Source organism: Pan paniscus, chromosome 22 (assembly GCF_029289425.2).
Source record: "Pan paniscus chromosome 22, NHGRI_mPanPan1-v2.0_pri, whole genome shotgun sequence".
Lineage (NCBI taxonomy): Eukaryota > Metazoa > Chordata > Mammalia > Primates > Hominidae > Pan > Pan paniscus.
In genome coordinates, this window is record NC_073271.2 from 33,206,530 (window position 1) to 33,232,351 (window position 25,822).

Sequence of the window (25,822 nt, forward strand, 5' to 3'; positions counted from 1 at the left end):
CTACACTGTTTGCTCATAGGAAATAGGACTTTAACTCAATTTTATAAAAGGAATTTGGGAAAATATTTAATGTTGTATTGAATTCCCTAATGCTGTTGATATGATGTGATTTAGTTTATTTTTAAAAAATTGAGTGTTCGAAATGAAAAGTTTTAGTTTTTTCTCTAGCACCTTTCATATATATTCTCGTTAACCTACCAACTCATGCTTTGCAATTAATCTAATCAGCATTGCCTCTATGTTATTGATTTACATATGTTTTTCGGCGCTAAGGCTTTTTGAATAATATCACATTTGCTAACCTAAAGTTAAAATTCTACTTTGCGTCTATTTTTTAGCCTTATTGATAAGGTATATTTAAAAGTGGGTCTGCCAAATACCGCACAAAATTTTAGCAATTATTCATAAGGTGATGGTTTTGTTTACTTTTTAATATTCTCTAACAAAGTTAGTGTTGAGTATTCAAGACAGGTTTATTTAAATATATATGCCGAGGCTGCACATGATGGCTCACACCTATAGTCCCAGTACTTTGGGAGGTCGAGGTGGGAGGATTGCTTGAGGTCTGAAGTTCAAGACCAGCTGGGGCAACATAGCAAGACCTGGTCTCTACAAAAAATTTTTAAAAATTAGCTTGGCATGGTGGGGTGCACTTGTAGTCCTAGCTACTTGGGAGACTGAGATGAGAGGATCCCTTGGGCCTGGGAGATGGAGGCTGCAGTGAGCTGTGATTGCACCACTGCTCTCCAACCTGGGTGACAGTGAGACCCTGTCTCTAAAAATGTGTGTGTGTGTGTGTGTGTATATATATATATATATATATATATATATAACAAAATATTGGGTATTGTAATCTCATTTTCTACATAAATAATCCCCTATGTTATTTCTGATATCGAAGATAGAAATCCAGATCCATTTTTACTAGGTATTGGGTTCTTGATTATTTTTGGAGCTAATTGATGGGTCTTCTTTCACCTTGGTTTCTCAGCAAGGAGAACTAATGAAAATGAAAGGAAATGAAGAGTTTTCCAAAGAAAGATTTGATATAGCTATTATCTATTACACCAGAGCCATTGAATATAGGTAAGAGCAAATACAACAAAAGAGATGTTTTTTCTATGGCAGATCAAGTTAGAATGGTAGTCAGAAGAAATAAAAACAAGACAGAGAATTGGAGAGTATCTTCCAACTTGTTATGCAGAATAGATTTTCTCATCCTTGGGCGTTAGAAGCATTGGAGATGGCCTGGGTATATGAAGCTAACGTAGTAGCATAACTTGAGCAAGTCAGGCAAAATTGTGAATTTTCTGTTCCATTTTCTTTAAAACTTTCCAGTACAGAGTTACCTCTTTTGTCTTGTTCTCATTTTGCTATCAACCAAGTCCTCCCAAGTTATTAACTGGTCAAAAAGGATTAAAGGATTAGTTCTTAATAGTTAAGATGCCACCCATTCAGGGTTTTTTGCTTTCTAAGAGGGAACTTTTACAGGATAATTGAGAGAATGCATACATGCTCTCTACCTTGTCTTCTCTTTGCTCAGCTGCTAGAATTTTGTAGCTTTCCTCCAGATGTGCCTCATAACTGTGCCCCTATTGTCTCAGTCAGGCCACCTAATATTGTAGCAGCCTTTGAAGGGTGCTCTGTAGCCACTGCTCTTTTTCCTCCCTTGTGCATCTCCACAGGGAATGAGGGAATCCGGTTAGTGTACCACCTCTGAAAGGCTGCCGCCCTATTCTTTTGAGGAAGAAGTGGAGGAAAGGGAGACACGTTTCACCACACAGTCAGATAAAACTAAAAAACAAAAGTTCAAATGAAGCTATTTTAATTTGCAATTACTGTAGGCTTCCTTTCTCAGTTCTTTGTCAAAACGACATAGTCCTGACTTATTATATAAGTAATCCTATCCTCTAGAGTTACTCTGTAGTTTGCTAGCTCTTTAATATGTCTCGTTTGATCCCCCAACAGCCCTATGAGTTAGAGCAATTAGAGTTATCTTCATTTTGAATATAGGGAAGTTGAGGTTGGTTCAAACAAAGTTACTTATGTAAGAAGTGAAGGAACGGGGACTTCGCCAGTTAAGACTCCAGGTCCTGTATTCTTTTTGCTTTGCCACACATATGTAAAGTTTAAAAAAAGTTTTCTCATGCCTTATGTTTTCTACGTGATTTTTATTTGTTTCATGTGTAATGTGCTTTACTGACTAAACATTGTGTCTTTTTAAGACCTGAAAACTACCTTCTTTATGGTAACCGAGCTCTTTGTTTTCTTCGTACTGGACAGTTTAGGTAAGTTGGTTAAAGTATCTCAACCACTGAATTATTATGCTAAATACCCATTTTTGGGAAACTTTTCTGTTTTGCAGGTATACAAGAAAATCCTTGACTAGTTCTTTGGCAGAAATACTTAAGTAGTTAAAAGAGTATGCTTAGGCTTTGTATATAATAACAACAGTGACAGCAGCAGCTATTCTGATGGAGTGCAGACATATGTTAAGCATTATTTTAAGTGCTTTGCATATGTTATTTGGTTCTCACAGCACCCGTAATAGGTAGGTAATGTTATAGTCCACATTTTACATGACCAAAGTGTACCGCTAGTAAATAGTGATACCAAGATTTGAACACAGATTTTATCTGATGATGTCAAAGTCTGTGTTTATGGCACCTATATTACCTCTTTATGCTCTGTTAATTAATCCATATAAAAGAAGCATTTTCATCTTTTCTCTGTTTATCCTGGTATAAAAAATTAAGTAAATATCCTTCATAAGTGAAAGAAAGCAAATAAATTTAATATTATGAGAGTGGAGTCATAATTAATTCCAGTTCCTTATATTGAATTTGAGCTGAGTTTTTATTTATTAGCTAAGAAAGATTGAGAAAGATACTGCACCATGATTTTATTGTTCCCCAGTATAAAATTTTTAGAACATAAATTATATATATTAAGCATTAATATTGAGCAGGTAAACTATTATATTTAATTTTGTCCTGCCTTACTGTAAGAAGGGTGTAGGGTGGATTCAAGAATACATCCACACAGTAGAAGAATATTCAAAAGAAAACAAACCAGAAAACGAAGTTGGAATCTGGGATTCTCAGAACCAAGCTACATAGGCATAAGGTCCTGCATAGGTATTAGTTATAATTCATATTTGCCTCTGACCTTCAGCTGCCCAAAATGAAATGGGAAAACTTGACAAGTTACTTAATTCTCATTGTCCATAAAGAAACAGGACACCAATTGGTCAGGTGAAACAGTTTTCCTAGTATTTAGTTTTGAAAGAAGTTGGGCTGTAATATTAATTGAGTGATGGAGTAGAGAATGATCTCAGCAGTATCTTATGCATAGCAAAAAACTCCCTGAAAGCACAGTTTTGGGTTTCACAAATACTTTTTTTGTGAAGTTTTCTCATGAAAGCTGAGAGTCTGCTATCAGTTGTTTTTCAGTGAAAGCGCTTGTATGGGAGGGTGGGAGTGGGGAAGGTAGTAAACTCTAAGCATGTAGCTTTAAAAATAACATTTATTGTGTTTTTCTTTTATTGTAAACAGAACACATTCTCATGGTAGAAAATTTGGAAAATACAAGAGTTTAAAAAGAAGAAAATAAAAATCACCAGTAATCCAACCACCTTGGAGAATACCGCTGTATTAACGTTATGCAGCTTTTAGATGGCTTAAGCCGTGGATAAACCGAGGCTATCTAGACTAGAGGAATGGATGGGCTTGACACAGTCTTCCATCAATACCACTGTCCTCAACGGGTTCTGACAAGAAATGAGCTGCACATGTCTTTAGGTTATTGCTTCTGGCTAGGTCCAGAATTGCATTTATTTTGTGCTGTTTGAAGGTGAATTTGTATGCTTTCAAGATCAGATGAATAGGTTGGCAACTTGGCTAGCCTCTTGTGAAAACTGAGGTGCCTGTCTGAAATATTGCCTGGCAGAAGGTTATCCACTTTCCATTTCTGAGAGCTGAGAGGCACACCAGGGTGTTTCTGCTCTCTTTCATGAGTGTTGGATGCTAGACACACAAGGAAGATCCTTCTAATACCTTGCTGCAACAGGAGGTGAATCAGAGTAGAAGTACAGAAGCTAGGTAGTTTGGTGAGGTAAAGGCCAAGAGCAGCTTGTGGATCTATCCTTGTACCTCCTTGCTGATGGTCTAGCTTGTGGTTTAATACCATCTACATTTCACTAAAGCCAGGTCAGCAGCATTGTTCCTTTGTTTCTTATTAGGCAATCAGCAATATATATTGGATGCCTACTTTATGCACGAAGTGTTTTACCACACTGGTTTTGCTGGTGTTTCCTACCTCCTCACACATTGTCTATATGATTTGCTCAATAATGTAGGGATAATGTTTTCAGAGTCCATAGTATATATAACTCCTGATCAGGTGACTAGATGGTGTGACTTAAAGAAAGAGCACGTTGCCAGTAATTCAGATGTGCCATTGACACAGGAGGACCCATGCCTGAGAAAGACTTTTATCTGAGTTACTGAGATTAAGATGTTTTGAAGCTCCCAAGCAGAGGGATGCTGGATCTGCTGTGGAAATCTGGCTGAGCAGCTGCAGGGACAGCTGGGGGTAAAGCATCCACCCTCCCCCAGTTTGGCGAGGATGCACTCCTCAGCTGTTCTGGAAGGCCAGACTTCTTATCTGCTGTCATTGAAGCAAGAATTGAGATGTCCAAAGAGAACAGAAATGGGACATTTTAATACTAGAAAGGAATAAAAGGGTTAAAGTCTTGAATGCTAAAACTTCTGAAATAATTAATTTATCCTGAAAGATTAGAAAATATAAGTTGAAACTTTAAATGAAAAAGAGATTCAATTTAAAAAAGAACTTTGGCAAGATTGATATCTAAAAGGGTAAAAATAATAATACTGTATCTTACAACACGGTTATCACTGTTCTGAGCATTTAATGTGTATTAACTCGTAAAACCCTCACAACTACGTGAGGTAGGTGCTACTGCCTTTTTACACATGATGAAACAGGTATAGGGAGGCCAAGCAAAGTGTCTGAGGACACTAGGTGGATGTGATGGAGCCAGAATTTGAACCCAGGCAGCCTGGATGTAGAGTCTCTACTATTAATCACTACGGGAAGGTGGTGATAGAATAAAAGGGAATGTGAAAGTCGAAAAAATTAAAAAATAAATGGTCTAAATAGTCAATAAACATTTATGAGGAAATGATTATCCTTCCAGGACATGTAGATTAAAAACTACGAGTTTCTCATTTATACCCATCAGATGGACAAAAGCTTAAAAATCTCGTAATACCAAGTGTTTGAGAGGATGTGGAACAAAGGACACTCTCATATTCAGCTGGAGAAAGTGTAAATTGGTACAATCACTTTGGAGAGCAATTTGACAAGGTGAAGATGTGCATACTCTGCAACCCACTTCTAGGCTCATATCCTCTGAACTCTCAAATGTGTACCCAAGAAGATATGTACATGCCTTCATGATAGCATTGTTTGTAAGAGTAAAGAAATGAAAATGACCTAAATGGCCATCAATAGAGGAATGGATAAATGGTATATTCATACAATGGAATTCTATATGGCAGTTAAAATGAACGCAATGTTGAGTGAAAAAGCAAGTTGCAGAATGATTTGTACACTGTGATGCCATTTATTAATGTTTAAAAACATGCAAAACAATATGCATATATACAGACTGTGTATTAACAATGTTTAAAAATGCATGGGCATGTTAAACACCCGGGGAGTGGCTGGGGAGAGAAGGAGGGAAAAGGGATTGGAGTTGGGAGGGGTGGTACACAGTGGGTGTCAACTGTAACAAACTACTACAAAAAGAGCTGAAGTATATGGCAACATATTTCTTGCTAAGGTGGTATGCCATTGGTACATGGGTGTTCATTTTGTTAATGTTGTTCTCTGTACTTTTATGTATACTTGAAATATTTGATAAAAAGTAAAACAAAATGTAATTAAAATACACATGATAAAAGGAACAGAAAAAGAACAGAAACAGTGACCACTAAACATCAAGGATAAAATAGTGAACAATGATCTTGAAAAGAGAAATATAAGTATTGTAAGGCCAGTTGCAGAAGCGTGAAGTGTGCATGGGGAAGCCTGAGGTGAGGTATACATGGGGAAACAGATGCTTCCTTCAAACATGGTGGCAGTGGCAGTGATTATTTTAATGCCAAAATAGTCATACAGTTTGTAAATCCAACCACTTTTGGGTGAATATAAGTTAGGCCAAGAGCCTTTCAAAACCCCCCCGGGCCTGCGAATGTTGCGCTTGGAAAACGCAGGAGATGGGGTTGGAATGAGGCAGGGGTTGGGGAACTGCGCTGCCTCCTGCACCCCAACTCCTGCCACAGCCTCTCCCCTTCAAATCTTCACATTGAGGATTGTGTTTATCCCAGGACACCTGGCTTAGAAGATGAGATGTCCGTTTTATTCTGCTCCTTCTCAAAGCGTACTTTTCAAATATGAGTTGGTAACTATAGGGCATTTGAGAGTGATCGTTGTAATTATAGTAATCAGAACTTTTCAGTTTAGTCAAGAATCTGGACAAAGGAATCAGTCATATCTGTACCTTCTGCAGTTCCAACAGCTTATGTAATGTACATGATTAGGCTTTGCCCACTTAGTGTTCAATTCATTCTTGTGGGACTCTTGGAAAATTCAGATTCTTCGGTGGGATGTGATGAACTGTGTAAGGGCAAATGTTAATTGGAGAAAGGGAATGCTTAGCTTGAATCGTTTTTGAATTGCTTTGGAAACTCATGTATTTTTAAACTTGGTGTTTACTTGAACTGTTGGTATTCATTTAAGTATTTACCCATCACATGATAACTGCCTTCCATCAGATCCCAACTGTGATTGGTAGCAGACAGATAGACTTTAACTAACTCCTCTCTTGTTGCTTTTTTTCCCCCCTAAATTTCTGGAAGACTAGAGATATAAAGCACTGTATGTTTCTGTGAGAATTTCACAAATTCTTGTGTGTGTGTGTGTTGGTTTGGTGAATTATTCCTCACTCTGCCCTCTGGTGTGGTCTCTTGATTTTTACTTAGAAGCCACTGAATTTGCTTTTGAAGAAAACATTTACTTTTTTCAGTCTTCTTTGGGGTATACCCCCTTTTTAAAAAAACAGTAACAAATGCACATGGTAAGCAACAGAGTAGGAAAAGGTACACTCGCCCAGCTCTGACCCATCCTCTGATTCACCTCTTCAGATCCTTGTGTATTCCCATAATATTTTATGCCTATACAAGCATTTATGTTGAACCAAATGAAATTGCCATTTTTGTAAGTCAGAATATAGGCAGTTTTATTTGGTTTAATGTAATGTATATGTCTTTTTCTTTAAATGAGTAGGAACATACTACATACACTATTGTACATCTTGCTTTTTTTTTATATTTAAGTCTTGGAGCTTGTTTTGGATCTGTATATAGAGACCTACCTTGTTCTTCATGGCTGCACAGTGTTTTACTGAATGGATTGCCTATGTAATCCATTAGTTTGTATTATATTAGTATATAGTTTATATATATATTAGTTTATATTAGTATATAGATTATTTTATTTACAATGTTAAATTATAGATATATTAGTATGTAGATTATTTCCATTTTAAAGATTATATATACCTATGCAATGATTATCTTTTTACTTATGTTTTACAGTCAGGTTCAAATATATCTGTAGGACACATTTCTGATAAATTTATTTTTACTCATTATGATATATGAATGAAAGAACATATCATTTTAATTACAGACACTTTTTATTTAAAATGTATGTTTATTCAGTCCATGGTTATTACTCACTGCATATTTGTCAGTGACTGACCATTATACCTGAATCTTGCTTTTGTTCCTTAGTTGGAAGATCTGGAAACTTGGGGAATAGTTGTTATTTCTTTATTGATCTGGTCATATCCTGAAAATAATTATAATTGAGGAAAAAAGGAATATCCCTTATATGGCTTGCAAAATTCTTGCATACTTTTTATGGTATGGTTTAAGAGAGTCAATAAATAGCATCTCCTTTCCCTTCCAAGTCCAGAATCAGTTAAAAGGTGGATGGAAAAGACAGGCAAATGGTGATCAAATATTGCCTTTATTACTGATGCAATTGGAGAACAGGCCTTAAGTCTGATAGTCAAGGGGCTGGTTACTATTAGGTTGGTGCAAAAGTAAATGTGGTTTTTAGAAATAATGGCAAAACCCCTAATTACTTTTGCAACAACCTAATAATTCACCCACAGTCAGACAGAACTGGGCTCTGGGGAACTTTAAGCCTGGAAAAAAAGGGAATCTGGTGTTTTAGATTCCAAAGAGTAAGGCTGGGTGCAGTGGCTCGTGCCTGTAATCCCAGCACTTTGAGAGGCTGAGGCGGTTGGATCACTTGAGGTCAGGAGTTTGAGACCATCCTGGTCAACACGGTGAAACCCTGTCTGTACTAAAAATACAAAAATTAGGTGGGCATGGTGGTGCATGCCTGTAATTCCAGCTACTCAGGAGGCTGAGGCAAGAGAATCGCTTGAACACAGAAGGCAGAGGTTTCAGTGAGCTGAGATTGCGCCACTGCACTCCAGCCTGGGCGATAGAGTGAGACCATGTCTAAAAAAATAAAAGGATTCCAAAGAGTGAGAAAAAGAAGAGGTGAAGTCACGTGTGATTAGTGTCCCTCCCTCACCATTAGATAAATTATTATTCATCATCTGGGGATGTTAGCCAAGGGTGGGGAGAGGAAAGAGTTCAGGAATAATTAGCAAATCCACATGGAAACTAGGGGAGAGGGAATAAGTGTTCTTTACAAACATCATCTTTTAGGGCAGAATGTAGCATATTTTATATGCAGTAATGGGGAGGGGCTGGAGAAATAAAAACACTTCCCCAAGTAAGAGCAATAAGTTGGAGCACCTGGACTAGAACTCTCTTTCTTACTCTGTTTAATACTCTCACCGTGTCACACAGTCTTCAAGAGTAAATAACCGTTTGCATCTGGAGTCTTGTCCCATTTTCATACATCTCTTGCACAGGGGATTGTTGCTACCAAAAGTCAAACCTGATTATTTAGACCCTGGGCTGCAGTGGTCTGGATAAGCAATAGCATCATGTAATTGACTATGCCCACTTTGCCTTAGTTGTAGGATGTGGTCATATGCCAGTAAATGTGAAATTTTATTAGTATTCATATTAATTGCATTCATATACCAATAATTGTGATATTTATAATATATGCTATTATAACAACGCTGTTTGTAGTGCTATATATTATAATAAGTAATGTTCAGCATTAATTCAACAAATATTGGGGTTCTGTTGATGGATAATGTCAGAAATGAGCAAAAACAGCCTCTGTGTTTCAGACAGTGAGCTGGCATTGTGAGGGCCTGTAGTGGGAAGGAATTTGTTGCATTTGTGGAACTGATAGTTGCTAGATGGCCTGAATACAGAGGAGAGGGTAGTATGTTCATAGGCTAAGCCAAGGAGGGCCTTGTAGTCTGTGTTAAGGCTTTTGGCCTTTAAGAGCAATAAGAAAGTAAAGGATTTTAAACTGAGGAGAGAGAGCATGATTAGTACTTAAAAAAAAAATTTGAGCATAGTGAAAATGGATCTGAAGGGGATGTAGTGTGTAGGTTAGGAGGCTGTTGCAGTAGCCCAGGCCAGAGATGATGGCTTCCAGCAGAATATTGACAGTGGGAATGGAAAAGTAGAAGGATTCAAGAGTTTAGAGGTGAAGCTGACAGAAGTTGCTCGTGGTTGGTGTTGGAACGTGAGAGTGAAGGTGGTTGGAACTGTTCTGACATTTCTGCCTTAAGCAGCATCATGGATTATGGGCCTACTCACTCACATTGGGATTGCTGGAAGAGGAATAAATTTGTAGGAGGTAGAACTGGACTTCACTCTCGGACACTGAATCGAAGTGCCTTTGAAGGCCAGGCATGGTGACTCACGCCTGTAATCCCAGCACTTTGGGAGGCCGAGGTGGGAGGATCACCAGAGGTCAGGAGTTCGAGACCAGCCTGGCCAACATGGTGAAACCCTTTCTCTACTACAACTACAAAAATTAGCTGGGCGTGGTGGGAGGTGCCTCTAATCTCAGTTACTCGGGAGGCTGAGGCAGGAGAATTGCTTGAACGTGGGAGGCGGAGGTTGCAGTGAGCCAAAATAGCGCCATTGCGCTCCAGCCTCGGCGATGAGCAAAACTCCGTCTCAAAAAAAAAAAAAAAAAAAAAAAAGAAGAAAGAAGTGCCTTTGAAGCATCCAAATTCCAATGTTGTGTAGGTAGTGAGTTATATGGGTCTGGAACTCAAAGGAGGGTTTGGATGGGAAACATGTTTGGAATAGCCAGCCTCCATGATTTGAAGTTGTAGATGTGGGTGAGACTGCTTACAGAGAAGTTTTTCTCAACCTGGACTGCACTTTGGAATCACTGAACTTTGACAAATACCACCCACCCCAGAGATTCTGATTCAATTAATCTAGAGTAAAGCTTGGGCATTGGGCTTCTAGGAGCTCCCCAGATGGTACTAATGTGCAGTCACGGTTGAGACCCACTGGCCTAGAGAGAACCTAGGCTGAGACTAGGAGAGGAATCAGGATTGAGCCTTGAACACATATGGCCAATTGGAGAAGGATGAGCCTGCCCAGGAGAGTATTAAAATGTGACCAGAGAGGTGGAACAAAGACTAAGTGTGGTGTCATAGAAGTAAGTAAAAAAGTGGTCAGCAGTGTCTGTTGGCTACTGAGAAGCCAGTTACAGTGGAACTTAGATTTGGCAACATGGACATCATTCACTAACCTTAGGGAGAGCTGTCAGTGGGAAGCGTCAAACATGCCAATTAGATGGGGTTGAGAAATGCAAGGAAATGGAGACAGCTAGCATAGGCAGCTTTTAAAGGTATTTGGGGAGAGAGACCCAGGGTGAGTCTCTTTAAATGATAAAGAAAACTTACCTTATTCAAGAGTTCCAGAAGAAGGTGGCACTAGGGTTGTATATTCAGTGGCTCAACAATGTCATCAGAGACTTAGATTTTTCCAGCCTCAGTGTGTGACTTGGTCCTCAGGCTGTCCCCTCAGAATGTAGGATGGCTGCTGTAATTCAGACATCTTTAGCAGAAGAAGGACAACTTTGTCTTATGTCCTTTAAAAAAAATCTTAATACACATGCTGAAAAGTATACAAGTGTTAAGTGCAGCTGGAATTTTCAGAAGTCAAACAACTGTAACCAGCATGCAGATCACAACCCCAGTACCCCAGAAGTTCCTCTTAGTCATGACCCTCCTCCTAGTCATGATCCATCTCCTCCCCCAGGATAACTACCATCCTGGCTTCCAGTGGTTAATTTTGCCTATTTTAGTGCAATGTAATGAAATAATATACTATGTGTTCTTTTATGTTTGGTTTTCAGCATCGTTTTTGAGATCCATATTGTTGCATGTAGTTGTAAAGTGTTCATCTATTGCATGAATATACCACATTTTATCCATTCTATTGTTGATGGGCATTTGGGTAGCTTCTCCTATTTGGCTTTTACAGGTAGTATTGTTGTGAACATATGTATTTATTTCTGTTGAGTGTATAATTAAGGAGTGGAATTGTTGGGACAGAGGGTATGCTTATATGCATTTAGCTTTCCTGTGTGATTGTATCATTTTGTACTCTTACAGCAGCATATGAGAATTTCAGTTCTGTGCCCTCAACACTTACTATTTTTCATCTTTTCTTTTCGACATTCTGGTGGGTGTGTAGTGGTATACCACTGTGATTATAATTTGTATTTTCATAAATTGATTAAGGATGTTTCAGATTTTCATAAGGTTATTGACCTTATGGATATTCTCTTTTGTGAAGACCTTATTGGATATTCTCTTTTGTGAAGTGCCTGTTTAAGTCTTTTGCTATTTTTTTCTCTTGAGTAGAATGCCCTATTCATTTTTAGGAGTTTTTCTTTTGTATTCTGAATATGAGTCATTGGTCAGATATATGTATTGCAAATATCTTCTCACATTCAGTGGCTTGCCTTTTCACTGTTGATGTTTTCACAAACAAGTTACTAATTTTAATGTAGTACAGTTTATGAGTTTTTTCCTCTGTGATAAGCTCTTTTTGTGTTCTGTTTATCATCTTTACCCATTCAAAGGTCACCAGATTTTCTATGTTTCATCTAAAGGTTTAATTGTTCAACTTTGATGTACAGATCTGCAGTCCATCTGGACCTGGTGTTTGTATTTAGTGTGAGGTAGTGTTCAAGATTCATATGGGCCAGGTGCGGTGGCTCACGCCTGTATTCCCAGCACTTTGGGAGGACAAGGCAGGAGAATTGCTTGAGCCCAGGAGTTTGAGACCATCCTGGGCAACATAGTGGGACCGTGTCTCTACAAAAAAATTCAAAAATTAGCCAGAAATTAGCTAGGCATGATGGCATGTGCCTATATTCCCAGCTACTCAGGAGGCTGAGGTGGGAGGAGCGCTTGAGCCTGTGATGTCAAGGCTGTAGTGAGAGGGACTGGCACTGCACTCCAGCCTGGGTGACAGAGTGAGACCTTGTTTCAAAAAAAAGAAAAAAGATCCATATGGATGTCCAATTGACCCAGCACCATTTATTATAAGAGTATATTTTCTCCATGTACCGCAGTATCACCTTTGTCATGAATCAGGTCATTATGTGTAAGAATCCATTTCTAGTTTCTCTGTTCTATTTTGTTGGTCAGGTTGTCTATCCTTATCTAGTTGGTTTTTTTTTTTTTTGTACGTAACCTTTTAGTAGGTATTGATATCTGGTAGTATAAGTTATCTAGTTTTGTTCTTCCTTGTAATCTCTTTAAGAGTGATGAATTAGCATAAATATGAATGTGAAATGATGAACCAGCAAATATTAATCTACGTTGAAAAAAGAAGGTGGATAAGTCAGTGAGTTGGGTACCCTGAGGAGATAGGAACAGTTGAACAAGTTAAATGGGATAAGCAAGGTTATAGAGAGAGTTGGATACCTGAATTAGTGATTGAACAGTTTGAAGTTTGAACAGTTTTGAGTTTGAACACCCTAAGTTCCATGGGTGCAGTGATGGGTGGCTGAGTTGGGCTAGAGGTGGAAGTCATTGAAGATAAGGAAGCCAGGAAACTGATAGACTGTGGTATGGATCTGTTAGTACTTGATAGGTTATGAAAGTACATTTAATAATGTAGTATCTAATTTAATATCTACCTCAGAACAGGTAGAACAGAATTATTTACATTTTACAGATGAGAAAAATGGGCCCAGAGATGTTAATAACTCCCTAATAGCCCCAAGAAAATTAGTGATTAAATTAGACCTAACCTGGGTCTTATGGTCTAGCTTCCATGCTGTATTCAGTGTAGCTTAACTGATGTTGTGTGAAAGACCTGGTAGTGATACATTTGGAAAGTCTTACTGACATGCAGAAATAGTACAGAAAAACATACAAATAGGAATGTTATTGGCTGGGCATGGTGGCTCACACCTGTAATCCCAGCACTTTGGGAGGCCAAGGCGGGTGGATCACAAGGTCAGGAGATCGAGACCATCGTGGCTAACATGGTGAAACCCTGTGCCTACTAAAAATTCAAAAAATTAGCCGGGTGTACTGGCATGTGCCTGTAATCCCAGCTACTTGGGAGGCCGAGGCAGGAGAATCACTTGAACCCGGGAGGCAGAGGTTGCAGTGAGCCAAGATCACGCCACTGCACTCCAGCCTGGGTGACAGAGCGAGACTCCGTCTCAAAAAAAACAAAAGAATGCTATGCATAGGTACGATGTCGAAATGTGCAAGAAATACTTCAGAAATATTAAAAGTAGTTATTCCTGGGTAGTTGTGATTGTGACTCTGGGTGACTTTTTCCCTTTGTTTTATTTTTCTGTATTTTCCAAATTTCCTATAATGGACATATATTATATGGAATTTTTTTAATTAAAATTATCTTTTGACTAGATAATATACATGGAAAATTCACAAAGTACACATATGCAATATACAATACTTTTACTATAAAAGAGTGAAAATTTTTAAATACTTGTTTTTCTTTTTAGAAATGCACTCGGTGATGGAAAGAGAGCCACTATTCTGAAGAACACTTGGCCAAAGGTAGGTTTCTTCTATATTTTATATTGAGCAAATAATGCCATACAACATTGTGAAAAATCTGTTTATAGGGTGTGTTTGTTCATAAAAATGCTATATGAAATTACGTAGAGCTCCAGAATGTGAAAGGGGAGTCATCAGATCCATGATCAGCGTGGGGACCCAGCCACAGCACTGACAGGCTGTGCGTGAGGACAGGTGGCCTGTGGGCATCTTGAGTCTTCAGGGTGCCTTAGTGATTGAGAGGTCATCTCTGCGTATTCTGGGTGGGTGTGCCTGAATGTGAAAAATGACTTAAAACTGGGGAGGAAGTATAGGAGGCTGTCTTTATAGGAGGCAGGAAAAGATTTCTTAACACACAGTGCACAAATCAGCAGTGAAGACAACCATCTTGATATATTTGGCTATATCAAACTTAAAAACTCGTGTATGTCAAAAGACACCATAGATGAAATAGTAGTTTGAGAGGAGATAATTTGCCACATATATAACTGGTAGGATTTATAGCTGGAATGTGCACATAATTCCTAAAGTAAATAAGAAACCCCGTAGAAAATGGGCCAGTAAAACAAGTAAGCATTTCACAGAAGAGTAATCCTGAATGGCCAATAGAAATAAGAAACTATTTCTGTAGGGGTGGAGCCAAGATGGCTGAATAGGAACAGCTCCAGTCTACAGCTCCCAGCGTGAGCGACACAGAAGACAGGTGATTTCTGCATTTCCAACTGAGGTACTGGGTTCATCTCACTGGGGAGTGCTGGACAGTGGGTGCAGGACAGTGAGTGCAGCGCACCATGTGTGAGCTGAAGCAGGGTGAGGCATGGCCTCACCCGGGAAGCGCAAGGGGTCAGGGAATTCCCTTTCCTAGTCAAAGAAAGGGGTGACAGATGGCACCTGGAAAATTGGGTCACTTCCACCCTAATACTGCGCTTTTCCAATGGGCTTATCAAACGGCACACCAGGAGATTATATCCCGCACCTGGCTCAGAGGGTCCTACGCCCACGGAGCCTTGCTCATTGCTAGCACAGCAGTCTGAGATCAAACTGCACGGTGGCAGCGAGGCTGGAGGAGGGGCGCCTGCCATTGCTCAGGCTTGAGTAGGTAAACAAAGCAGCCCAGAAGCTCGAACTGGGTGGAGCCCACCACAGCTCAAGGAGGCCTGCCTGCCTCTGTAGGCTCCACCTCTGGGGGCAGGGCACAGAAACAAAAGACAGCAATAACCTCTGCAGACTTAAATGTCCCTGTCTGACAGCTTTGAAGAGAGTAGTGGTTCTCCCAGCACGCAGCTTGAGATCTGAGAACGGGCAGATTGCCTCCTCAAGTGGGTCCCTGACCCCCGAGTAGCCTAACTGGGAGGCACCCCCCAGTAGGGGCAGACTGACACCTCACACGGCCGGGTACTCCTCTGAGACAAAACTTCCAGAGGAATGATCAGGCAGCAGCATTTGCGATTCACCAATATCCACTGTTCTGCAGCCACCGCTGCTGATACCCAGGCAAACAGGGTCTTGAGTGGACCTCCAGTAAACTCCAACAGACCTGCAGCTGAGGGTCCTGACTGTTAGAAGGAAAACTAACAGAAAGGACATCCACACCAAAAACCCATCTCTACGTCACCATCATCAAAGACCAAAGGTAGATAAAACCACAAAGATGGGGAAAAAACAGAGCAGAAAAACCTGAAACTCTAAAAATCAGAGCGCCTCTCCTCCTCCAAAGGAATGCAGCTCCTCACCAGCAATGGAACAAAACTGGACGGAGAATGACTTTGACGAGTTGAGAGACGAAGGCTTCAGAAGATCAAACTACTCCGAGCTGAAGGAGGAAGTTCGAACCAATGGCAAAGAAGTTAGAAACTTTGAAAAAAAATTAGATGAATGGATAACTAGAATAACCAATGCAGAGAAGTCCTTAAAGGACCTGATGGAGCTGAAAACCACGGCACGAGAACTATGTGACGAATGCACAAGCCTCAGTAACCGATGCGATCAACTGGAAGAAAGGGTATCAGCGATGGAAGACGAAATGAATGAAATGAAGCATGAAGATAAGTTTAGAGAAAAAGAATAAAAAGAAACAAACAAAGCCTCCAAGAAATATGGGACTATGTGAAAAGAGCAAATCTACGTCTAATTGGTGTACCTGAAAGTGATGGGGAGAATGGAACCAAGTTGGAAATATCTGCAGGATATTATCCAGGAGAACTTCCCCAATCTAGCAAGGCAGGCCAACATTCAAATTCAGGAAATACAGAGAATGCCACAAAGATACTCCTTGAGAAGAGCAACTCCAAGACACATAATTGTCAGATTCACCAAAGTTGAAATGAAGGAAAAAATGATAAGGGCAGCCAGAGAGAAAGGTCGGGTTACCCACAAAGGGAAGCCCATCAGACTAACTGCTGATCTCTCAGCAGAAACTCTACAAGCCAGAAGAGAGTGGGGGCGAATATTCAACATTCTTAAAGAAAAGAATTTTCAACCCAGAATTTCATATCCAGCCAAACTAAGCTTCATAAGTGAAGGAGAAATAAAATACTTCACAGACAAGCAAATGCTGAGAGATTTTGTCACCACCAGGCCTGCCCTACAAGAGCTCCTGAAGGAAGCACTAAACATGGAAAGGAACAACCGATACCAGCCACTACAAAAACATGCCAAATTGTAAAGACCATCAAGGCTAGGAAGAAACTGCATCAACTAACGAGCAAAATAAACAGCTAACATCATAATGACAGGATCAAATTCACATATAACAATAGTAACCTTAAATGTAAATGGGCTAAATGCTCCAATTAAAAGGCACAGACTGGCAAATTGGATAAAGAGTCAAGACTGATCAGTGTGCTGTATTCAGGAAACCCATCTCACGTGCAGAGACATATAGGCTCAAAATAAAGGGATGGAGGAAGATCTACCAAGCAAATGGAAAACGAAAAAAGGCAGGGGTTGCAATCCTAGTCTCAGATAAAACAGACTTTAAACCAACAAAGATCAGAAGAGACAAGGCCATTACATAATGGTAAAGGGATCAATTCAACAAGAAGAACTAACGATCTTAAATATATATGCACCCAATACAGGAGCACCCAGATTCATAAAGCAAGTCCTTAGTGACCTACAAAGTGACTTAGACTCCCACAGAATAATAATGGGAGACTTTAACACCCCACTGTCAACATCAGACAGATCAACGAGACAGAAAGTTAACAAGGATATCCAGGAATTGAACTCAGCTCTGCACCAAGCGGACCTAATAGACATCTACAGAACTCTCCACCCCAACTCAACAGAATATACATTCTTTTCAGCACCACACCACACCTATTCCAAAATTGACCACATAGTTGGAAGTAAAGCACTCCTCAACAAATGTAAAAGAACAAATTATAACAAGCTGTCTCTCAGACCATAGTGCAATCAAACTAGAACTCAGGATTAAGAAACTCACTCAAAACCGCTCAACTACATGGAAACTGAACAACCTGCTCCCGAATGACTACTGGGTACTTAACGAAATGAAGGCAGAAATAAAGATGTTCTTTGAAACCAATGAGAACAAAGACACAACATACCAGAATCTCTGGGACACATTCAAAGCAGTGTGTAAAGGGAAATTTATAGCACTAAATGCCCACAAGAGAAAGCAGGAAAGATCTAAAATTGACACCCTAACATCACAAAAGAACTAGAGAAGCAAGAGCAAACACATGCAAAAGCTAGCAGAAGGCAAGAAATATCTAAGATCAGAGCAGAACTGAAGGAAATAGAGACACAAAAAACCCTTCAAAAAATCAGTGAATCCAGGAGCTGGTTTTTTGAAAAGATCAACAAAATTGATAGACTGCTAGCAAGACTAATAAGAAAAGAGAGAAGAAGCAAATAGACACAATAAAACATGACAAAGGGGGTATCACCACTGATCCCACAGAAATCCAAACTACCATCAGAGAATACTGTAAACACCTCTATGCAAATAAACTAGAAAATCTAGAAGAAATGGATAAATTCTTCGACACATACACTCTCCCAAGACTAAACCAGGAAGAAATTGAATCTCTGAATAGACCAATAACAGGCTCTGAAATTCAGCCAATAATTAATAGCTTACCAACCAAAAAAAGTCCGGGACCAGATGGATTCACAGCCGAATTCTACCATAGGTACTAGGAGGAGCTGGTACCATTCCTTCTGAAACTATTCCAATCAATAGAAAAAGAGGGAATCCTCCCTAACTGATTTTATGAGGCCAGCATCATCCTGATACCAAAGCTTGGCAGAGACACAACAAAAAAAGAGAATTTTAGACCAATATCCTTGATGAACATTGATGGAAAAATCCTCAGTAAAATACTGGCAAACCAAATCTAGCAACACATCAAAAAGCTTATCCACCATGATCAAGTGGGCTTCATCCCTGGGATGCAAGGCTGGTTCAACATATGAAAATCAATAAATGTAATCCAGCATATAAACAGAACCAAAGACAAAAACCACATGATTATCTCAATAGATGCAGAAAAGTCCTTTGACAAAATTCAACAACGCTTCATGCTAAAAACTCTCAGTAAATTAGGTATTGATGGGATGTATTTCAAAATAATAAGAGCTAGCTATGACAAACCCACAGCCAATATCATACTGAATGGACAAAAACTGGAAGCATTCCCTTTGAAAACTGGCACAAGACAGGGATGCCCTCTCTCACCACTCCTATTCAACATAGTGTTGGAAGTTCTGGCCAGGGCAATCACGCAGGAGAAGGAAATAAAGGGCATTCAATTAGGAAAAGAGGAAGTCAAATTGTCCCTGTTTGCAGATAACATGATTGTATATCTAGAAAACCCCATCGTCTCAGCCCCAAATCTCCTTAAGCTGATAACCAACTTCAGCAAAGTCTCAGAGTACAAAATCAATGTGCAAAAATCACAAGCATTCTTATACACCAATAACAAACAGAGAGCCAAATCATGAGTGAACTCCCATTCACAATTGCTTCAAAGAGAATAAAATACCTAGGAATCCAACTTACAAGGGATGTGAAGGACCTCTTCAAGGAGAACTACAAACCACTGCTCAATGAAATAAAAGAGGATACAAAGAAATGGAAGAACATTCCATGCTCATGGGTAGGAAGAATCAATATTGTGAAAATGGCCATATTGCCCAAGGGTAATTTATAGATTCAATGCCATCCCCATCAAGCTACCAATGACTTTCTTCACAGAATTGGAAAAAAACTACTTTAAAGTTCATATGGAACCAAAACAGAGCCCGCATTACCAAGTCAATCCTAAGCCAAAAGAATAAAGCTGGAGGCATCACGCTACCTGACTTCAAACTGTACTACAAGGCTACAGTAACTAAAACAGCATGTTACTGGTACCAAAACAAAGATATAGACCAATGGAACAGAACAGAGCCCTCAGAAATAGTGCCACATATCTACAACTATCTGATCTTTGACAAACCTGACAAAAACAAGCAATGGGGAAAGGATTCCCTATTTAATAAATGGTGCTGGGAAAACTGGCCAACCATATGTAGAAAGCTGAAACTGGATCCCTTCCTTGCACCTTATACAAAAATTAATTCAAGATGGATTAAAGACTTACATGTTAGACTTAAAACCATAAAAACCCTAGAAGAAAACCTAGGCAATACCATTCGGGACATAGGCATGGGCAAGGACTTCATGTCTAAAACACCAAAAGCAATGGCAACAAAAGCCAAAATTGACAAATGGGATCTAATTAAACTAAAGAGCTTCTGCACAGCAAAAGAAACTACCATCAGAGTGAACAGGCAACCTACAGAATGGGAGAAAATTTTTGCAACCTACTCATCTGACGAAGGGCTAATATCCAGAATCTACAATGAACTCAAACAAATTTACAAGAAAAAAACAAACAACCCCATCAAAAAGTGGGCGAAGGATATGAACAGACACTTCTCAAAAGAAGACATTTATGTAGCCAACAGACACATGAAAAAATGCTCATCATCACTGGCCATCAGAGAAATGCAAATCAAAACCACAGTGAGATACCATCTCACACCATTTAGAATGGCAGTCATTAAAAAGTCAGGAAACAACAGGTGCTGGAGAGGATGTGGAGAAATAGGAACACTTTTACACTGTTGGTGGTACTGTAAACTAGTTCAACCATTGTGGAAGTCAGTGTGGCAATTCCTCAGGGATCTCGAACTAGAAATACCATTTGACCCAGCCATCCCATTACTGGGTATATACCCAAAGGATTATAAATCATGCTGCTATAAAGACACATGCACACGTATGTTTATTGCGGCACTGTTCACAATAGCAAAGACTTGGAACCAACCCACATGTCCAACAATGATAGACTGGATTAAGAAAATGTGGCACATATACACCATGGAATACTATGCAGCCATAAAAAAGGATGAGTTCATGTCCTTTGTAGGGACATGGATGAAGCTGGAAACCATCATTCTCAGCAAACTATCTCAAGGACAAAAAACCAAACACCGCATGTTCTCACTCGTAGGTGGGAATTGAACAATGAGAACACATGGACACAGGAAGGGGAACATCACACACCGGGGCCTGTTGTGAGGTGGGAGGGGAGAGGGATAGCGTTAGGAGATGTACCTAATGCTAAATGACGAGTTAATGGGTGCAGCACAGCAACATGGCACATGTATACCTATGTAACCTGCACTTTGTGCACATGTACCCTAAAACTTAAAGTATAATAATAATAATAACAATAGTAATAATAGTAATAATAATAAAGAAACTATTTCTATTTCCTAGTAATTAAAATTGTAGGGATTTGGTACACAGATAAAAAAATGAAACCAATAGTGCAGAATAGAGGGCCTCCACACAGAACCCACTATGTGAGTAAATATTACAATGTCATATTGTCTGAGTCCTTCAGATTGGCAGAAATTAAAGAGGCTGATAGTCCGGTGTTGGTGGGTATGTGTAGTAACAGGAAGCCCCAGTAAACTGGTGGGAGTGTGATTGCTTACAACCAAGTCAGGGAGCACTATGATAGACTCCACAGTTACTTGATTCTGAGTGTGTGTGCTCTAGAAAATTTCTTGCAAATGTGCACATGGTTTGATATGCAAGGTTGGTCATTGCAGCATTGTTTTAATGGCACACAACTGCAAATACCTACATGTCTATTGATAAAGCAGTAGATAAATGTGGTATTTTCACTTGATCAAAGTTGTTACTCTGACCTGTGTGATCTGTCCCCGTCTTGAACACTTGTTGTTTCTCCAACCTCACTGCTCCTGCTCTGTCCCTGGTTCACTTTATCTTAGCCTCTTGGCATCTTCACTGTTCCTCAGACATTCCAGGCCCACTTCCACTTTGTACTTGCCCTTCCCTCTGCCTAGAATGCTTTTCCCCAGAGCGTTGGCCAGCCCCCTTATTTCTTTTCAGTCGATATTGTAAGGACTCTTCTCAGTGAAACATTCCTTGGCCTCATTACTAAAATGCCAAACACCTCACTTCCTACGCATTTCTTATCTTCTTTCCCTGCTTTACTTTTTTCTTCTTAGGACTTACCATTATCTAATAAATTATATCTACTGTTTGAGTTATAGTGGCTATTGTGTGTCTTCCAGTATAATATGAGCTCCACAAGGAAAGATTTTTTTGGTGTTTGGTTCACTTCACTCTTGAATCCAGACTGTCTGACAAGCTGCCTGACACTTACTTAGCAGGCACTCATTAGTAAATAATTGTTGACTTAGTGATTGAATGAATCAAATAGTAGATTGCAGTTGAATTAGCTGGCTTATCAACATTTATGGATTTTAAAAAGTTAAATGAAAAAGTCAGTAAAACAGGCTGGAAAAATATCTATCGAGTTCATGATAGTGTTTGCTTCTGGGCAGTAAGAGAGGGAAAGGAGATTGGAGAGGGTACAAAGGAGATTTCAGCCATATCTGTATCATCAGAAATAGTTTTATTTATTTCATTTAAAAATCAGAAGCAAATATAACAAAATGTTAACAGTTAATTCTGGGTATCTGTGTATTAGTCTCTGTATTTTCCTAAATTATAAAAATCTCTCTTTTTTTTTTTAAGTGAAGCTTTAGATGCCAGGCATGATGGCTCACACCTGTAATCCTAGCACTTCAGGAGGCTGAGGCGGGCAGATCACTTGAAGTCAGGAGTTCCGAGACCAGCCTGGCCAACATGTGAAACCCCGTCTCTACAAAAAAATACAAAAAAATTACTGGATGTTATGGTGCATTCCTGTCTAGCTACTCAGGAGTCTGAGGCAGGAGAATCACTTGAACCCAGGAGGTGGAGGTTACAGTGAGCTGAGATCACACCACTGCATTCCAGCCTGGGTGACAGAGTGAAACTCCATCTAAAAAATAAAAAAATAAAAATAAATAATTTTTTTTTTAAGTGGAGCTTTAAATAAGATATAGAAAGGCACATGTATTTCATACTTCATTCCTGGTTTTACATAATTTAAAAAAAGCCAGTGCAAGTAGAATCAGAATTTTAAGGCCTGAGGGAATTTAGTCTAATTTGATACTTCCATTACTGCACTACGGATAGCCTTCATTAGATTAATTGTAGGAGTTTATTTTGTTTAATTTTTTTAAATGAACTTTATATTATAAATATCACATGATTAAAGAGAAAAATAGAATATAGCAAGGTATAAAGTAAAAGGGAAAAGTCAGCCTGGAGACCTTGTTTAAAAGACAGATTTCTTCGCTTTTCCCCCAAATTGTGATTCAGGTGGCCTAGGAATGTATCTAGGAGTGTGGAGATTGTGAAATTCCCTAGGTGGACTTCTGCATCCAGATTTTAGAATCATTTTTTAAATGCCTTATTTTACACATGAAGAAATTGAGTCCCAGAGAGGTAGAGTGATTTTTGCAAGGTGTCGTTGCAAATAAAAGACAAAACTGGATTTAGAATCCAGCACTGGATAGTGGTTCTGTTTGAGGTTGACCAGTTTGTTGGTATTTTCATTATGAGTCATTCTTTTGCTTGAAACAAAATCTTTGCTGATCCTTGAACCTGGCGTTTGACAGGTGCTATATCAATATTTGTAAAATGAATGAATGAATGATAGAATTCCAAATACTGAAACCCAAACCATGATACTGGTTTTCCAGAAATACTTCCTGCTATTTTAATATATTATCAATTAAGAAAAACAGTTATTAAAACTTTTTGAAGACCTGGCGCTCACTTCTGTAATCCCAGCACTTTGGGAGGGCAGGACAGGCAGATCCCTTGAGTTCAAGACCAGCCTGAGCAACATGGCAAAGCCACATCTTTACAAAAAATTAGTTGGGCATGGTGGCATGTGCCTATAGTCCCAGCTACTTGGGAGGCTAAGGTGGGATAATCACCTGAGCCCAGGAAGTTGAGGCTGCAGCGAGCTATGATTGCGCCACTTCAAAAAAAAAAAAAGAAAAAAAAAACTTTAACAATTATTTTGAGAACTTTGTGGAGAATACTTGTTTCTGGCTTAGTTTCTTAAACAAAATATTCACTTTTTTTTTAAATTGGAATGTTTGGTGATGTCCAAACATCCCCTCTCAGGGGATACTCTCTTTTGTTGCCTTGTATTGGTGATGTGTCGTATGATTGCAGAAATATTTGTATAGATAAAAACATATAACCACTAGTAAGTATTTTAAAAATTTGGTAACTACATAACTAGGTTATTTTTCTTTTTTTTTTAAAACGAGAAAAGAATGCTTATTGAAGGATAAACTTCAGGAGCAAAAGTAAATCATACAGGGTATATTTACTTTTATAAGATTGCCTTACTTTAGAATTAATTATGAGCCTGAGTCTATGGAGTCATACCTCTAAGATGTAAGTGTGTTAGTGGAATGTATTCTGTAGATTTCTATGTGAGGGTAGTACATTTTTTTCCTTCTTCTTAATGGGGAAGATTAGTACAGTGCTACCTATCTCTAGACTCACTTTCAGGATTTAGAAAGAATGAGTTATTTGTCCTGAAGAGTGAGAATTTTTATTAGCCTCAACAGATAAGTTTGTGCAGGTCTGTGAGCACTGTGTTTTGATCTATATCATATAGGATACAAACTAATAACCTCAGAAATGTCCTCAAGAACATTTAAATTTTGAGGGGCGCATTAGGACTTTTGTTGTGAATGACAGAAACTGAACTCAGATTTGATTTAAGTAGAAAAGGGAATTAATTGGCTCATGTAACTGAAAAGTCTAGGGGTTAGCTTCAGGAATGGTTGGATCCAGATTTGTACACATCTTTCTTTCATTTTCTCAACTTTGCCTCCCTGTTTGTCAGCTTCATCTTTAGTCTTTTTTCTAGCTTCCCTCTCTGATTTTTACATGGATTCTCATTATGTCTTCAAGCTCACCCATCTTTTCTTCTGCAGTGTTTTATCTGCCTTTATTTCCATCCAATGTACTTTTCGTCTTAAATGCTATAGTTTTCATCTCTAGAGGTTAAATTTGGGTCTTTCTTGCATATTTCATGTCTTTAACATATTCCATCTTTCCTTTAACCTCTTGAACACATAGGGGATAGTTATAATAAGTATTTCAATGTCCTTGTCTACTGATCTGTGTCATTTGTGGGTTGTTTTCAGTTGGTTTATTTTGCTGTTCATTATAGGTCATATTTTCCTGGTAATTGTAGATGGATGCCAGATATTGTGAATTTTACCTTGTTTGGTGCTGGATATTCTTGTTTTTCTTTAAATATTCTTGATCTTTGTTTTGGGATGCAGTAAAGTTACTTAGAAACAATTTTAATTCTTCAAGGTTTTAAGATTTTTTTTAGGCGGGACTGTAATGGCATTTAATCTAGGGCTAATTTTTTCCCCACTACTGAAGCAAAACTTTTCTGAGTACTCTACTTGAAGTAGAGAATTCACCCCATGAATTATGGTGTTTTTCACTCTTGTTGATAGGAACAGGAATTATTCCTGATTTGTTTCCGTTCTGGCTCTTGTTCCCTGTTAACCTTTCAGGTTGTTCTTTCCCTGGCTGTGGACCGTTGTCCCCCAGGGATGTGCTGATCAATACTTAGCTGAAGACTCAAGGGGTCCCTCTGGAGTTCTCCCTGTGTGCAGCTTTCTCTTCTCTGGTCCTCTGCTCTGTGAACTCAGCTGCCTTGGTCCTCTGTACTCCCGCTTCTGTCTCCTTAACTGAGAGAGGCTGCCAGTCTCTGCCTAGGTTTTCTCTTCCCATGCTCTGGATTAGAGACATTCTTATCAGTAAGCGGGAGCAATCACAGGGCTTACTTTATATGTTTTTCATACTCTCTTTTGTTGCCTTGTTTTCAATGTCTTGCAAGCTGTGGTTTCTTATCTTTTGTCTTTGTTTTAGGTAGGAGGGAAAAATCAAGTCCTTATTACTTCATTTTGGTCAGAAGTGGAGGTTAGAGTGTAGGCGCTCTTGGCTTTATTTTTAAAAAGACTTACCATGTAGTGGGATCTGCAAACTGTTGTCATGAGTAGCTGTTAATTCTAGGAAAAGGAGACCCTCTCTCAGTGTGTGTACAGTAGACCTTAGGGATGCCTCAGACTGATTCTGATTGAGTCATGTGCCCACCTGTGGATTTATTGCTTTGACCTAGAAAGTAGTGCATTTCAATTGGCCAGTCTCCTGGGTCACAGCCACACTTCCACCGTGCTGTCCATTGTTGGGGTGGAGCACTGGAACTGACAGTCCTGCTG

At 39.1% G+C, this 25,822-nt stretch overlaps 1 protein-coding gene across 17 annotated transcripts in view; it reads left to right on the forward strand.

The window, feature by feature from the left end:
• TTC3 (tetratricopeptide repeat domain 3) overlaps nt 1-25,822 on the forward strand; it is a 129,503-nt gene that overhangs the window by 21,222 nt on the left and 82,459 nt on the right. For 11 of the 17 annotated variants that reach the window (XM_055105231.2, XM_063601378.1, XM_063601373.1 and 8 more), the window contains 3 exons: nt 992-1,086; nt 2,226-2,288; nt 14,059-14,113. In XM_055105231.2, the coding sequence (XP_054961206.2) occupies nt 992-1,086; nt 2,226-2,288; nt 14,059-14,113 (213 nt within the window). Of the gene's footprint in view, nt 1-991; nt 1,087-2,225; nt 2,289-14,058; nt 14,114-14,744; nt 14,817-25,822 lie in introns of all 17 variants that reach the window. The other 6 variants (XM_063601381.1, XM_008977658.6, XM_055105235.2 and 3 more) reach the window with 2 other exon arrangements.